The following is a 14,008-nucleotide window of genomic DNA, read 5'->3' as shown; positions in this document are numbered from 1 at the left end:
CTATGTGAACGTTCCTCTTCTCACCCACACGGCCAGAAGCCTAAGAAAATAATTTTGCAACATAAAAGTGTCCACTACTCATCGAATTACAATATTCTCTTTTTCTGAAATGAAAAATAACTGTATTGTAAGCATGAGAATAAATTGAGGAAATGATAAAATAATCAGGATCTATTGGATTTAATTCAATTCCCAGTTTTACCACAGTAAATAATGTGCGTTAGCTTTTCACAGTTGTATAACAAAACATTTGACAAGAGTTACTTAACGGCAATTTAGAGGCAGATGCAGAAGCAGAAATGCTTACAGTTTGAATGTGCTTTGTCTACAAAGAGACTATGGCCTATTTACTTTTTTTTTTTTTATTTAAAAGAAACGTGGGATCTTTAGCTCCCAGTTTGACAGTCAGTTACAAAAAGCAGAGGGCACCTTAACGTTTCCTCTGGAGGATATTATCACTCCAGTATCAGCAGCCGGTAGAAACACATTTGCTTTATCATACTTTGACCTTTACACTTCAAGTCAAGAGAATCCTGAGCAAGGTCAGTTTCCCCATCCAGTGTGCACTTTGCTGAGATGTAAAAAAAAAGTTTTTTTCCCACAGAATTTGATCTGTGGATTTTATTTATGTTTGAATGAAATATGTTTATTTCTATGGTGGTGACTTTGCAAGAAAACAAGACCAGGAGAGGTATTTCCTCAAAGGCTAAAAGGAGGCATTACTACCACCACCACTGCTTGCCAAGGGATTTGCAAAGCATCTTGAGGCTCAAGGTTAGTATGGGAGACGAGCCAGGCTCAGGAGAAGTTAGCACAGAGAAAAAAGTCAGAGTGTTTTTCCCCCTTTTAGCCAGCCAATTCAACAAAGTACTTCAGATAGTAATGCTTAGTGGTCAAATAATGATGTCTTTTCTGCAATGATCGTGTTTGGGTTTGTCTATTTCCTTTATGCTTGTGAGGTTTGTAATTGGAATTTTAAATCCTTGGGGGAAAAGCTATTTTTGAAATTCGACTGGGATGTCCTTGTCTTAGGGTTTCCCATTGCTTCAGTCCCCTAGCCTGCTACTATAGCCATGATAGTGTTTTGTCTTTTAGATGAAATGCAGAACTAAGGACATAACTACTGGTGCTTATTAAAGATTCCTTGCTATTTTCACAAGAGTAGGGGCGTTAGACTCTTGTCTACTGGCCAAATTCTAAATCGGGAGATTACATTCTGCTTTCCTGAATTCCCCTAGCAGAAGCAGCCATCCATGGTATCCTACTTTGCTTCCTGTGCTAAACTGTTGTGTGATGTCATTAAATGGCACTGCTTTTCTACTCTAGAAGTGACCACTTCTTAGTGGAGTGGTGAATAAATTGGTACCTATTGTCCGATATTGTATTTGACCTAGTTTCAAACAAATTAAAAGGTAGGCTCTGACAGTTAAGGATAAAGTACAAAACAAAACAAAACAAAACAAAACACCCTAACAGTGTACCGGTTGTTGTGGAGCATTTTTAAAAAACCAATATGCTTTCTCTTCTGCAACAAAGACAAACAAATTCATGCATTTTTCAAAACTACACTAGTGGTTGACAATAAGTTGTCATTTTGCCTCAAACAGGACGATAGTTCTAACAGGGATGATGAGGTTTGAGAGGATGTGATCACATATCACAAACTAGTTAAACCATCTCTTTTGTCTTCGGGTTGTAGCTAACCATCCTAGACAATTGATCTGTCTACTTCATAAAATCTCTAAGGAGAATCTTCATCTTTCCTTGGTAACATATTTCAGTGTTTCTCAATCTTTCCATAAAAACTAAGTTCTTATTTTTATTTAACCTCTGTTCCACCTACTGTAGCTTAATGTCACCATCTTTTATCCATCTCTAGCTTTCTATCATACACTGGTATTGAGAGGCAGTGTAGCACAACGGCATGGTTTTTGGAGTCAGACACGCCTGCGTTCAAGTCCTGACTCCATCACTTTCTAGGTGTGTGATGTTGGGCAAGTTACTACTGAGGTTCAATTTCCTCATCCGTAAATGAGCAACTTCAGAGGGTTACTGTGAGGATCAAATGACATAACATATTATTTGAAGGGTTATGGGGTAAGATGAGGCATGGTACTCAGAACCCAAAAAGTGCTCAATAAATAGTAGCTATTTATCTGATTAGGTACACAGATCTGACTTAATTCATAAATTCTATGAGAATGGGAAGTGTACTTCCTGGATTTTAACATAAGCACAGTGTCATGCACGTACTATGGCACAGAGGCTCAATATTTGTTGAATGAATAAACTTATTTTTCCCCCAAGTGGAATGAACAGCCCTCACCTATTTGCAAGATGCCACGCATTTTAGCTCAAAGGTGACAAATCTGATCAATCCTCTGATGCCTCCAAGTATGCAGATAGATACCTCACTTTGTCTAGATGTTTTGGCATGGTGTGGACACGATGCAAAAAAACTTACACTTTGTTTCTATCAGGTTCATTTCTATGAACTTTTACATTTGATGATTGTCTCGGGTGCCCAGAATGGGACTGACTCAGTCAGCTACCTCATCCATCCAAGCATTCTTTGAGAAATTTTTTAAATGAATACTAACAACTATCTAATTATATACCTAAACAGAATCTTTCAACTTGTGACTAAGTATACTACCTGCCCTATTAACCTGTAAGATTGATGCTGACTACAGATACATTTCTAATTTGCTTTGTTCCCAAGCCAGCCCCTTCTCCCAATTACCCACCGCCGCAAGTTCCAGAGCACAGTTAACATCTGTGAACCAGTGAGGTGTTGGTCAGGACTTTATTTTTTGCTTTTAAACGTCTTCACGGGGCTAGGAGGGGAAGTTGAGGAACAAACAGAGGATATATAGATTCAATCGGGCTGCAATATTTGTTGATAAGGAATGGAAAGAATATTGCTCTTTTACCATAATCTTGGAAAACTTCTGGTGCGTGCTCAGATTGAGCCACTGCAGCGTGGCCATTTCCCCGACTGATTTGTACAGACTTTTAGAGGGGCGATCTCAGGTGTGGAGCTCTGAGCACCTGCTTGCTCACACTCTGGCAGTTCAGAACCCAGCGTATTTGAGGCCGGTGGCTCAGGTTCCACGTAACGCAGCTCAAGTGTCACTAACACTATGTGCAGCGCCCGTCATCGAGCTGGGCTTTGAGACTTGGACACTTACTTTGGACTTTCTTCTTTCTCCCCCCTCCCCTCCCACTAGTTTCCCTTTCCCTCCTCTGACCCGGGGCGTGCCCACCTCTTCCCTTTGCTCCCACTCTCCGCTTTCTTCTTTCCTTCTCCTTCCTTCCTACTGCGCTTCGCGTCCTTCATCCTCCGAGAGCCGCGGGGCGGGAGGCTGAGGCTCGGCTCGGAGGAGGAGGCGCGAGGCCGGCGGGACAGGCGCGAGGTGCCGAGCCGCGAAAGCGCGGGGCGCGCGCCGCGGCGGGGGCGCGCGAGGGCTGGCCGCGTGGCCGGGCGCTCGGGTCAGGTAGCGGCGCGCGCGCGCGCGTGGCCCGCGAGCCTCAAGCGCGCCCCCGGCGGCCGGGGCCGCAGCGTGCTCGCCCCCGCCGCCAGCTCGCCTCACTCATGGGTCGGAAGCGCTGCGTGGGGGAGACTGTTCCAAGATGGCGGCGGGTTGCTGCGGGGTGAAGAAGCAGAAACTGTCCAGTTCGCCCCCCTCTGGCTCGGGTGGCGGTGGTGGCGCCTCCTCCTCCCCCCACTGCAGCGGAGAGAGCCAGTGCCGAGCCGGGGAGCTGGGACTAGGAGGCGCCGGCACGCGGCTCAACGGTCTAGGAGGTCTAGCCGGAGGAGGTAGCGGCAGCGGCTGTACCCTCTCTCCCCCCCAGGGCTGCGGCGGCGGCGGCGGGGGAATCTCCGTGTCGCCCCCTCCGAGCTGCGGAGTGGGCACCCTACTTTCTCCCCCGGCCGCCGCCACCTCACCCTCGCCTTCCTTGCCGTCCGCCGCCTCGTCCTCATCGCCCGGCTCCCGGAAGATGGTGGTGTCAGCGGAGATGTGCTGCTTTTGCTTCGATGTGCTCTACTGTCACCTGTACGGATACCAGCAGCCCCGGACCCCCCGGTTCACCAACGAGCCCTAGTGAGTACCGTGCCCACCGCCGCCCTCTCCCTTGCGCTCGGGATGGGGCTCAGAGTTGAGGCAAAGTACGAGTCAGCCTCCCCGCCGGCCGCTGCCCCTGCCCCTCTCGCTGCCCCGGGTCCCCGGAGCCGCTCGCTCTGAGTAAGGGCACCCCGCGCTTTCTGCCCTCGGAGGCAAGCGCCTCACACTTGGAGCGGGGTGCTGCTGCGAGAGATGGCGCGCTGGTTCCCAGAGGTGTTCACTTTCTCTTTTGAGATAACTTCGAGGAGTTTTGACCCTCTCCTCTCCTTCGCCACCCTGCGTCTCATTCGCCCGGGTTTGGGAGCTCTGGTTCCCTCACGATGTTGACTTCTTCTCCTGGCTTGGGTTTCCTTGACCCCCCTGTGAAAGCCCCGCCGGTGTTCCCGCCCCGCGTACCTTGCACATGGAGAGTTACTCTTCCATTGCAGGGTGAAAAATAGCAACTATCCAACTTCTGCTCTGCTAGTGATGGAACTTAGCTCCGGAGCCAATGAAGTTGACCCATCTTTTTCTTTCGGGTTTCCTCGTGTCCTGGGGAGGGAGGAGGTTTTTTCAAAACACATTTTCCTTTAGTACCTATTTTTATCCGAACATACCCATTAAAATGTGTTTCTAGTGAAGCGCATCGCCGGCTCTCTCACATTTAAAGAGTGAGACTTTTTTTTTTTTTTTTTCATTCCACCGTCTGGGTAATAGCTCATTCAAAGAGAGCTGTCCCCATAGAGCCACTGTCAGTTTGTACATTAAGCGTACATTCGCTTTTGTGTCGATTTCTCTTTTAAGAAACCCATGTTAGGCTGGACAGTTCGAGAAATAGTTGAACAGTAAGTGTGTAGGAATTTTTACGGCTTCCTTCGGTCTTGTACTTTTAGTTATTTTACCCTTCAAGTGTGTGGTTGAAATTGTTTAAAATAACACTGTTACAGCTAAAAGCCAGGTTAATTCTAGTCCCTGTCCACTTGGATGTGTGGGAGATGGGGCATATGTTGTTTTTTTAATGTGTAAACTGAGTGTAAACTGACTTTTTGAGTTAAATGCTAAAGCCCAAGGAAGGGCAGAATGACAAAGAGGGTGATTGTTTTTATTATGAGTACTTAGCATCAACAGGAAAAAATAATAGAGAAAAATTTCAGTGAAACTTATACTGAAAAGCAGCAACCCTTTTTCTGGCTAAGACAAGTGCTCCTTGTCCCCATATCATAAATACCTGACTTGGTGTTCTTTTTAAACTGCTTCTTTTCATTTTGTGAGATTAGGGGATTAGACTGCGACTGGATACGTATAAACACTTCTGCCTAGACTAAAAATATTCAATTACTATGTAAAGTGGAAATTACAATAAAGTGTCCTGGAAATTATAAATTTGCTTCGTTTGTTTTCTTTGGCTTTGATGCTTGAAGTGTATTTAATTTTGTATTTTTGCCACTCTTCTGTGGTCTGTGCTTTTTCTTTCAGACTTGGTTCCTCTTTGGGCATTGGTTCATAAGAAATGCATGAAAGAGCATAGAGACTGATACTTTGTCAAATAAATTAAATATCTTGATAAATTTCATAGTTTTAATTCTAGAAGCTTAAATCCTAAATCCACACCTGTACTTAGCCAATTTAGTTTTTGGTTAAGAAGTAGAATTCATTTTGAAAAAGACTGCCATGTTAAAAAAAAAAAACTATGAAATATTTATTAGGTTGAGTCACTTATTTGTGACTTTTCTGCCTTCTCTTGGATGTCTATGATGTATTAAAGCCAGTCCGGGGATGATACATAGGTTGGCTCAGCAAAGTCATGGGACTGCGAAAATTCACTCCTGTTTACTTATATGAGTTTGGCAAAGGCTGTTTTACTATTCACGCTCCATTGCTCCAAAGCGTATGCGAACACACTTTCAGGAGGTGCTGTTTTCACACATTTTAAAGTGAGTTTGGGTTAACTGAATGACTGTAACAAGAATTTTAAAAGGAAAGTGAGCTTGACCAGCTCATACAGAAAATGCTTTTGAAAATGTCATTTAACAGTGGCTACTTTGCACACGTATTTAGGTATTGATTCTCCTCTAATAGTCCACCCACTGGATTTCTTTTTCATGGAATTAAACAGAAAAAATAAGACACCCTTTTGACCACTGTGGATATGTTGAAATGATGGTGGAAGAATAATAACTATTATTTAGCAGGCCTTGGCTGTGTCATGTATTCTACCGAACAGCGAATTTAGAAGAGCCACTGAACATGACCAAGGGGAGAATGAAAGTTCACTTAAGTGGAAAGAGGACTGCCTCTTATTTTCATTTATCTTCAAGTCATTTTTGAGGTGGACGGTGGAAAAACTCAGGAAAGTTTCTTAAAAGCAGTGTTTGATTATGGAAGTGAAATAACTGTAATCACTTGACGGTGCCTTAGTAACCGGAACCCATTTTCTTTCTGTTTTACATATTTAATAGCATTGTGTACTTATTAGTGTGGCTTGGTGCTGGGGGCCGTAAGACAGAAATAGGCACATTGCTTTTCTTTTTTTTCCTCAGAGTTATTAGGATCGTGGTGTCATGAGCAGTGCTGTTTCAGGTCCTGTCTCTGTCCACCAGAAGACGTGCTTTCGACAGTGGCACATTCTCCTGCGGGAAAGCACACCGTTTTCATCCCTTCCCAGGACCTTTCTGTCAAAATGTCTGTCACTGGTGAAATCTGCCTTTTATAGGCTTAGAAGTTCTAGCTTCATCAGTGACCCTTCCGCTCAGGAAGGTTATTAGAGATTTCCAGTCATCTCTCTGTTTCAGGTTTGGCGGGGAGGATGTCACTATAGGAAAAGGCTGTGTGGATACAAAGTCTTCACTGTTGCTGCTGTTTCTTGGAGTACCTACCTCATTGCGAAGAGGTAGCAGTAGCTGGGACTTGGGAGGACAGTGGAAATCTGTTTAATGGAAGACAGGTAACATTTGTGTTCAAAGTGAGGAATGAATTACTGAATCCTTGGTCTCAGTTGCACAGCCACATTTGCCCACAGAACTAAGATTCAAGACATGATAAAAAAAATGACTTTAGGTGCATTTTACTGTTCAAAGTCAGAGCTCTTAGATTTATATTAAATAGATGGGAACACAGCCACATTATAGGAAACCATTTGCTACCATAAAGGGATCCACTGTGCCAGGTGTCGAGCCAGTTAGACTCCAGAACCGTCGCTCTCAACCTTGGCTGCACATTCGAATCACTGAAGAATTATTAAAGATATGGACGCCGGGGTCCCAACCCCAGAGATTCTGATTTAATTGGTCTTGGATGGGGCCTGGGCATCAGGATTATTAAAAGCTCTCCAGGTGATTTTAACATGCAGCTGAGGAGGAGAACCAGTGGTTGTATTCGACTAGGCCTTTCTCCTGAGATTCTGATTAATTTGGTCTGGGCTGGTTCCTGGGTACTCGGATTTTATGAGCACCCTGGGTGATTTTTGGTAAACAGCCAGTTTGGGAAGCACTCGCAGTGTGGTCTGCAGAAGACATCACCTGGGAACCTGTTTGAAATGTAGGTTCACAGACCTCCACCTCAGACCTGCTGAATTTGAATCTGCAGTTTAACAAGCTCCCCAGGTGATTCTTATGCACATTAAAGTTTGGGGGAAGGAGAGGTTCTCGAACTTTAGGGTACATCATAAGCTCCTGTAGTGCTTGTTAAAACACAAATTGCTGGGCCCCATTCCCAGAGTTTCTGATTCAGTCGGTCTGGGGTGGGGCTGTGAATTTGCATTTCTAACAAGCTCCCTGGTGATGCTGCTGCCTCAGTTCCCAGGACCACAAGTTGAGACCCACTGGGTTAGAGAGTGGTGAAGACCTGAATAAAGTAGTTGAGCAACTGTAAGGGAAGGGCAGTTTTCACTGTCAGTTTCCAATATAAAACTTCCTGCTTCCGTGTTAGTATATTTTATCGTGGTCTTTCTAACTTAGCACCAGGGAGATTGAAGGCTGCCAAGATCATCATAAGAGTCTGAGGTTCTTGGTTTGGTTTCAGTCCGAGGTGGGGTTGGCAGGGAGGAAACCCTCACCTGGAAACCTGCAGTACGATTTTAGGTCTTTCTTCAGAAATTGTTAAATGTGGGGGGCACGTTTTAGGAATTAAAAGCAGCTCAAGTATATCTTTAAGTGAGTTGTATTGATTTTAGTTAAGTCAAGTCCCCCTCTGTTCCCATAAAAAATGCTTGGATAATTAGTTCGCTTAAATAACATGTTGTGATGAGATTTTGAAAGCTTTTACTTATACTTACGCTTGCTGGATTGCATTTTTAAGAGTTTCCCTCATTAACAAAGAAATATAAAAGGAGCCTGCTAAGGGACTGGGATTGTTCAGTCTTTATATCTTTAATGCTGTGTTGCATGTCACATCCCATGAACTTTTAATTTTAATCTTCTTACCACCTTTGAAGTTAATGCCGTACTACATTCTGTATAGACCATAGCACATAAAATATGTTTTACTATGAAACATCAGTAAGTGTGGTTTTTCCATTGCAGTGAACAAAATGTATTTTTAAAAAATCCACTCCTGGACATGGAGATTTTGAGAGACTCTGATCAGGTGTTTGAACAATTACCTTTTTCTTGTCGCAGTAGTCAAATTACTGTTTTTCTGTGTGCTTGGGAGGAATTGGGTTGCTCTAGGGAGGTGAGAGGTAGGCACTTTGTTTCACCAGAACAGTAACAATCCTATCGCATGTTAGTAAAAAAGATGATTTGATAATGCAGCTCAGGTCAAAGTGATATTAAATCAGCCTTTTAAACACAAACTATTATATTTCTAGTATGTCTTTTTTGGATGAAGACTGACCAGAATGTCCAGAAGGTGTATTTGTTTCTTGCAGATGATGCTACTAAGCCATTACAGATTTCCTTATCCATGCTAGCGTAATGGTCATAATGTATAGTTCTTCTTTTTTAAAAAAAAATTGTCTGAAAAATTGTTGAGCAGTTTTGGATGTATTCTATGGGTTGTTTTTCAACAGTGTTGATTTCCATTGGAAGGCAATCCGGTGTCCTATCTTACTGATAGAAAAGAAAGCAGGCATGCCCCCAGTTGTCATTTATGCTGTAAAAACCATCAGTGACTGAAATAGTAGGATGTAGAAATATAAATTACAAAATTATTTTTATATCCATGCATAAAGGTGTACCTAGGGCAAGGTATATTTAGTTACAACGGAAAACTCATTGCTTATTTTACCTTCTCCCCCATGTGGCCAAAGGGAGTGATAATCTAGCTCATGATTTTTCTTGCTTATGTATTGTGTTTGTGCTGTGTTCAGGTCCCAGTTAGTGGGTAGCAACCAAGAAGGAACCTCTGCTGGGATCTCTCAGTCCAGTGGGAAGAAGAACCACTACTGAGAAAGAGGAAAATGCTCTGTTAGCCCATGCATAAGTGGGCTTTTTTCTAGTGTGTGTTTCTCAGAAACATACTAACATTCACATTGTTGTCTTTAAAAGACTGTACACTTTTTGAAATTGTAATTGTATTTGCGTTAAAACACTATACCCTATTACGGCAGTTTATTATAATTTTGAAGTCAGTTGTGCTTCCCATTAACAGACCATCTTTTTGAGAATGTATATGTGTGAAACACTAAAACTTGTGCAATGAGATTAGTCAAAGTTCCCTATTTCAATAGGCGTTTTTCTGTTCTCTCCATGTCACACATGCTTGCCTGTTTTAAAGCAGCACAATGACCAGGGCTTTTGCATTTAAATTTTCTTAAATAGTCTTTTTTTTCCCCCAACTTGTGTAATAATGTCTCTTTTTGATACTGTTCTGAATCAATTAAGCTAAGTGAGTGAGGACCAGCAGTAAAACCCAGGGGCTGCCAAGAATGGACCTTCAGTGTGTAAGCTGTCTTTGCACAATCAGTAATTGGCCAGTCGCTCACAGGACACTGGAAACAGTGTGGGAAGCCAGTGGTTGTGTAGGTGGGAAGAGTAGATTCCCAACAGTAAACTTATTTAGAGTTGAGCTTCTGTAGTTAGTGTTGCTAAGAGCAAAAATGAGCCACAAGCTTATGTAGTAGAAAGAAAAGCGCCCAGAGGAAAAAGTATGGGGCAATAATATAGCTGGTTGGGTGGGGCATATTTTATGTTTGGTCCAACTGTAAGTGGCATCTTTTCTATCAAGTGTGGGTGTATTTTGTACAGCTTTTAATGTATCATACTTTCAAACTTGCTCAACCTAAAAAATGTTAGTGTTGAGTAGCTGAGTGGAAATTATACGTCACTGGGGAAAAAACCCGTTTTTTGTTTTGTTTTGTTGTTTTTTTAGCGTATACATTATGCCGAGTTCCGTGGATGGAAACTAGAGAAATAGAAGAAATAGTTCTATCCTCACAGAACTCACAGTCTTGTTCAAGATATGATACAGATATCAAAGTTTCTTAAAATGCTTACAGAGCAATGTATACATGATTACAGGTGAATTAGATACATGAAAAATGTTGTACCTAAGCACGGTAGTGACGTGGGGTAAAGGAGTGGTCAGGAAGAAGGCTTTTGGGAGAGGACAACTTTTGAGCCAAGGTTTTAAATGGCAGAAGTACAGAGACTATTGGTAAGAGTGGGTATGACCAGTAGATCTGGAAGTCTTACTTGGTTGTTCTCAAACCAGTTGCTGTCACCGCCACACCCCTTGCCAGAGCACTTGGGGATTCCCAGCAGCTGTCTAGAGTCAGCAACTTGCACACTCAGCATTCGCCATACCAGTCCCCTTGCTCTGGTCTCTAAGATCATAAAACTATAAGGAAATGGAAAGTAGCCTTTTGTCCTGGGAACCCTCTGGGAATGCTGGATAAGAAATATTGGACCTGATTGTAGTTTCCCATGTTAGGAAGGGAACAGAATTTGCAGACGAGTCCTCTAGAATGTAGGACGAATTGGAAGGAGAAGGGTCTCAAGGTAGGGGAGCCCAGCGAGGCTTAAGGTGATGAGGGCAGGAGGAAAACTGGCGTTGCAAAAGTAGGGAATGTGCCCCAGGGACAGAGTCTGTGAATAAAGGAATGTTGAAAAATCAAGAAGTGGAAGAAGTTGTCGGTGTATGCAGAGACTCGCACTCTAGGACCAGGTTTTGTGTAGCAGTGGAAAGATTGCGGCTCACCTGTGTTTTGGTCTCCATCATGGCCTCTTCTTTTCTTGGCTCTGTGCCTAGCTGTTCTTGTGCTCAGGAAAAGTTAGTTCAACAGCTCTGTGGGAATGGCCATGAAATTTGATCCCAAGTGTAAGGACCTACCCCGCCCACCTTTCACCTCTTCCCAACTGTTATCTAATTTGAGAGAGAGGAGGAGAAGACATGTTGGTTTGATCGAATTTGGATCCCGTATAAAGATAGCTGAGAGAGCTCTTGGATGAGGATCTGAAATCAGGTGATTGCATGTGAGTAAAGAGGCATCGCAGAAAAAAAAATTAATCTACGAAATTCCCATTGCTGGGGCAAGTGAGGCTTTGAACATAATTCAGAGTTTGTAAGTCTGAGGAACCAGGAGGATGGTGGTGTCAGTTAAAAACATGGTGGGGGAGGGGACGGGACGAAACAAATAGTTGGTCACCTGAAATCAGATTTCTTAATATGTATATTTCAGGTGTTGGCAGTTAGCAAATGTCATTTCTTTTTTAATTAACAGAACCACAGAGCAGCAAAGAGCTATTGTGATGATTTGGTTTGGTTGGTCTCTTGGGATCTCTCCAGCCTCCCCGTCTCCCCAGTCAGGACTTTGAACTGCCGAAATGGGTAGAGATCAGTGATAGTTTTAAGCTTTGTCTTGCTAGTAAAAATACCTGACAGAATGTTGGGTTTCCCTAATGTAGTAGGTTTATACATTTTCTCAGTCTTCAGGCTCATCAATTTGAAAGCACTCAGTGACTCTTATATTTCCTTATGTGTTTATCACAGAGCAGTTGTCAACAAAACAGAGCCTCGTGGAGGACCAGCTCAGAAACTTGGGCTGGCCAGAAAGTTCGTTCAGGTTTTTCCGTATGAGCCTACAGAAAAACCCGAACGAACTTTTTTGGCCAACCAATAGTTTCCGGCCTTGGATTAAAGGAAATTTTTGAAGGACTGAAAGTACTGTCTGGTACTAGATTCTAGGTCCTATGTCCTCAAGCTTAGAAAATAAAGAATCAAGCTGGATCTGTTTTGCAGCTTTGCTCAGCACTGAAAGAGAGGTGTTATCAGTGGACAGGATTAGCCATATTGCTTTGTGATCTTTGCAATCTTCAGTGGATAGGCAAATGTGAAAAGTTCTGCTTGAGTCCAGGCCTGCTAATATTAGTTTTTAAAATAAGGTCTGTGATAGTCTTGATGATTCTTGCCTTTCCCCTGTTTCATTTTACAGATAATCCACACTGTGACCCAAAGCCACATGCAATGCTGGGAGAGCACAGTTGACTGTATTATGCAATATCCTGCCAGAAGATGCTGACCAGCTCTCTAGTAATGGAAAGTAGTGAGATTGACTTAACTGCCTATGTAGCTCACCTTGCCATTCCATATACTTTCTGTAAGCATATGACACACAATTCTAGTAGCATATCTTATAGTGAGATCTTGGATTGCTGCAAGGGTGCTGACACCAGATTCTCTGCTTTGCTTCAGGCACTGGTGGATCTTTGAGTCATTCTCATAGTATGGGATCTATGAAAAATCGGTTTTGGTGCTGTCAGCTTAATGGCCACAGCACTGTGTCTGCCTCAAAGAAATGCTCATGTGCTAGTCACGTTAGTGTGCTTCTTCTCTGTGACAGTAGTATTGCTTATGTAGCCTGAAGACCACATGGTTAGGTATAGGTGGTTTGGGTGCAAATAAGTTACATCTCTGGTACAACTTGGACCTCAGTACAAACCTCATTGTAGTAAGACAAATACCCTCTGTATCCTGATTTTGAACAACAGTGAGGTAAGTGTTTAGAGGCTGGGTGCTCTTTTCACTTTTTTTTTTTTTTAAGGTGGTAAGTGGAAGACGGTGATTTATTCACTAAAGAAGAATCTCATGAAGTCTTCTGGCCTTTTTTCAATGTTAGAGTATTGCCCTCGATGCATTTCATGAAGTTCCCCATGATTAAAACAAACAAACTCCCACACTTTGTTTGCATTAGAAACAAAAAAACTTGCCAGTAGGTTGGCCAGGTACTTGATTTTGTGGAATAGCTCTTTGATGATAGAAGTAGGGGGCTAGGCAGTCAGTGGTTGAAAATGTTTGTTCATTTCCTGGATCCATCTACCCCACACCCTTGTCAATTTTTAAAAAACCCACAAGAGCAAATGGAAGTGATACTGCTTCTATTTCTCTGACACTAATGAGGTGATAGGTTGTTTGTGGTGTATTTTACTCTACGAAGTCCTCTAACCATTGCCCTGTTTGGCAAGTTGTTTTGCAGAAATCCACCGTGCTTCCACACAGAAAGCATGGCTCTGTGGAGACAGAGAGTCACACAGGGCTGGAGGCAGGAGTAGGGGGCACGTGGGAATCAGGGAAGGAGAAAAATGAGATTGTTGTCAAGTGAGGGGATGCCCTGGATTCAGGGCAGATAAAGAGACCAAGTGTGGAGTCTGGGGCGGGACTGCTGCAAGAGGCGTATTTTACATGATACAAACCTAGGTGTCCCTCCTTTAGGACCAAGAGTCGTGGCACTCTGGTTAAAAAGAAATGATTCCTATCAGCGACAGATGCACAGCATGAAGTTAATAACATAAGAGGACTTGCGTACGGGTCCCCCGAGTGCTTCCTAGAGACCACGTTGAAAACCATTCACGTCGTGTCCTCAGAATGAGGCCTCTGGGTAAGTTTGAGAGCCGTGGGACAAGTAGCTTAAGTATAGTCCAAATGGATAAATGTAGCCACTCTCTGGTCATTATCCTTTTTTTTCT

The 14,008-nt window shown here is 43.2% G+C and overlaps 1 protein-coding gene across 4 annotated transcripts in view; it reads left to right on the top strand.

The window, feature by feature from the left end:
• Positions 1 to 3,602: 3,602 nt before the first annotated feature.
• The window catches only part of AMMECR1 (AMMECR nuclear protein 1), a 110,545-nt gene continuing 100,139 nt past the window's right edge, over positions 3,603 to 14,008 (top strand). For all 4 annotated transcript variants that reach the window (XM_028482549.2, XM_028482548.2, XM_028482550.1 and 1 more), the window contains exon 1: positions 3,603 to 4,106. In XM_028482549.2, the coding sequence (XP_028338350.1) occupies positions 3,634 to 4,106 (473 nt within the window). In that variant the 5' untranslated portion in view covers positions 3,603 to 3,633. The remainder of the gene's footprint in view (positions 4,107 to 14,008) is intronic.

This window comes from Physeter macrocephalus, chromosome 21, assembly GCF_002837175.3.
Source record: "Physeter macrocephalus isolate SW-GA chromosome 21, ASM283717v5, whole genome shotgun sequence".
NCBI lineage: Eukaryota > Metazoa > Chordata > Mammalia > Artiodactyla > Physeteridae > Physeter > Physeter macrocephalus.
Note: the sequence above shows the minus strand (reverse complement) of the source record. Positions and strands in the feature narration are given on the sequence as shown.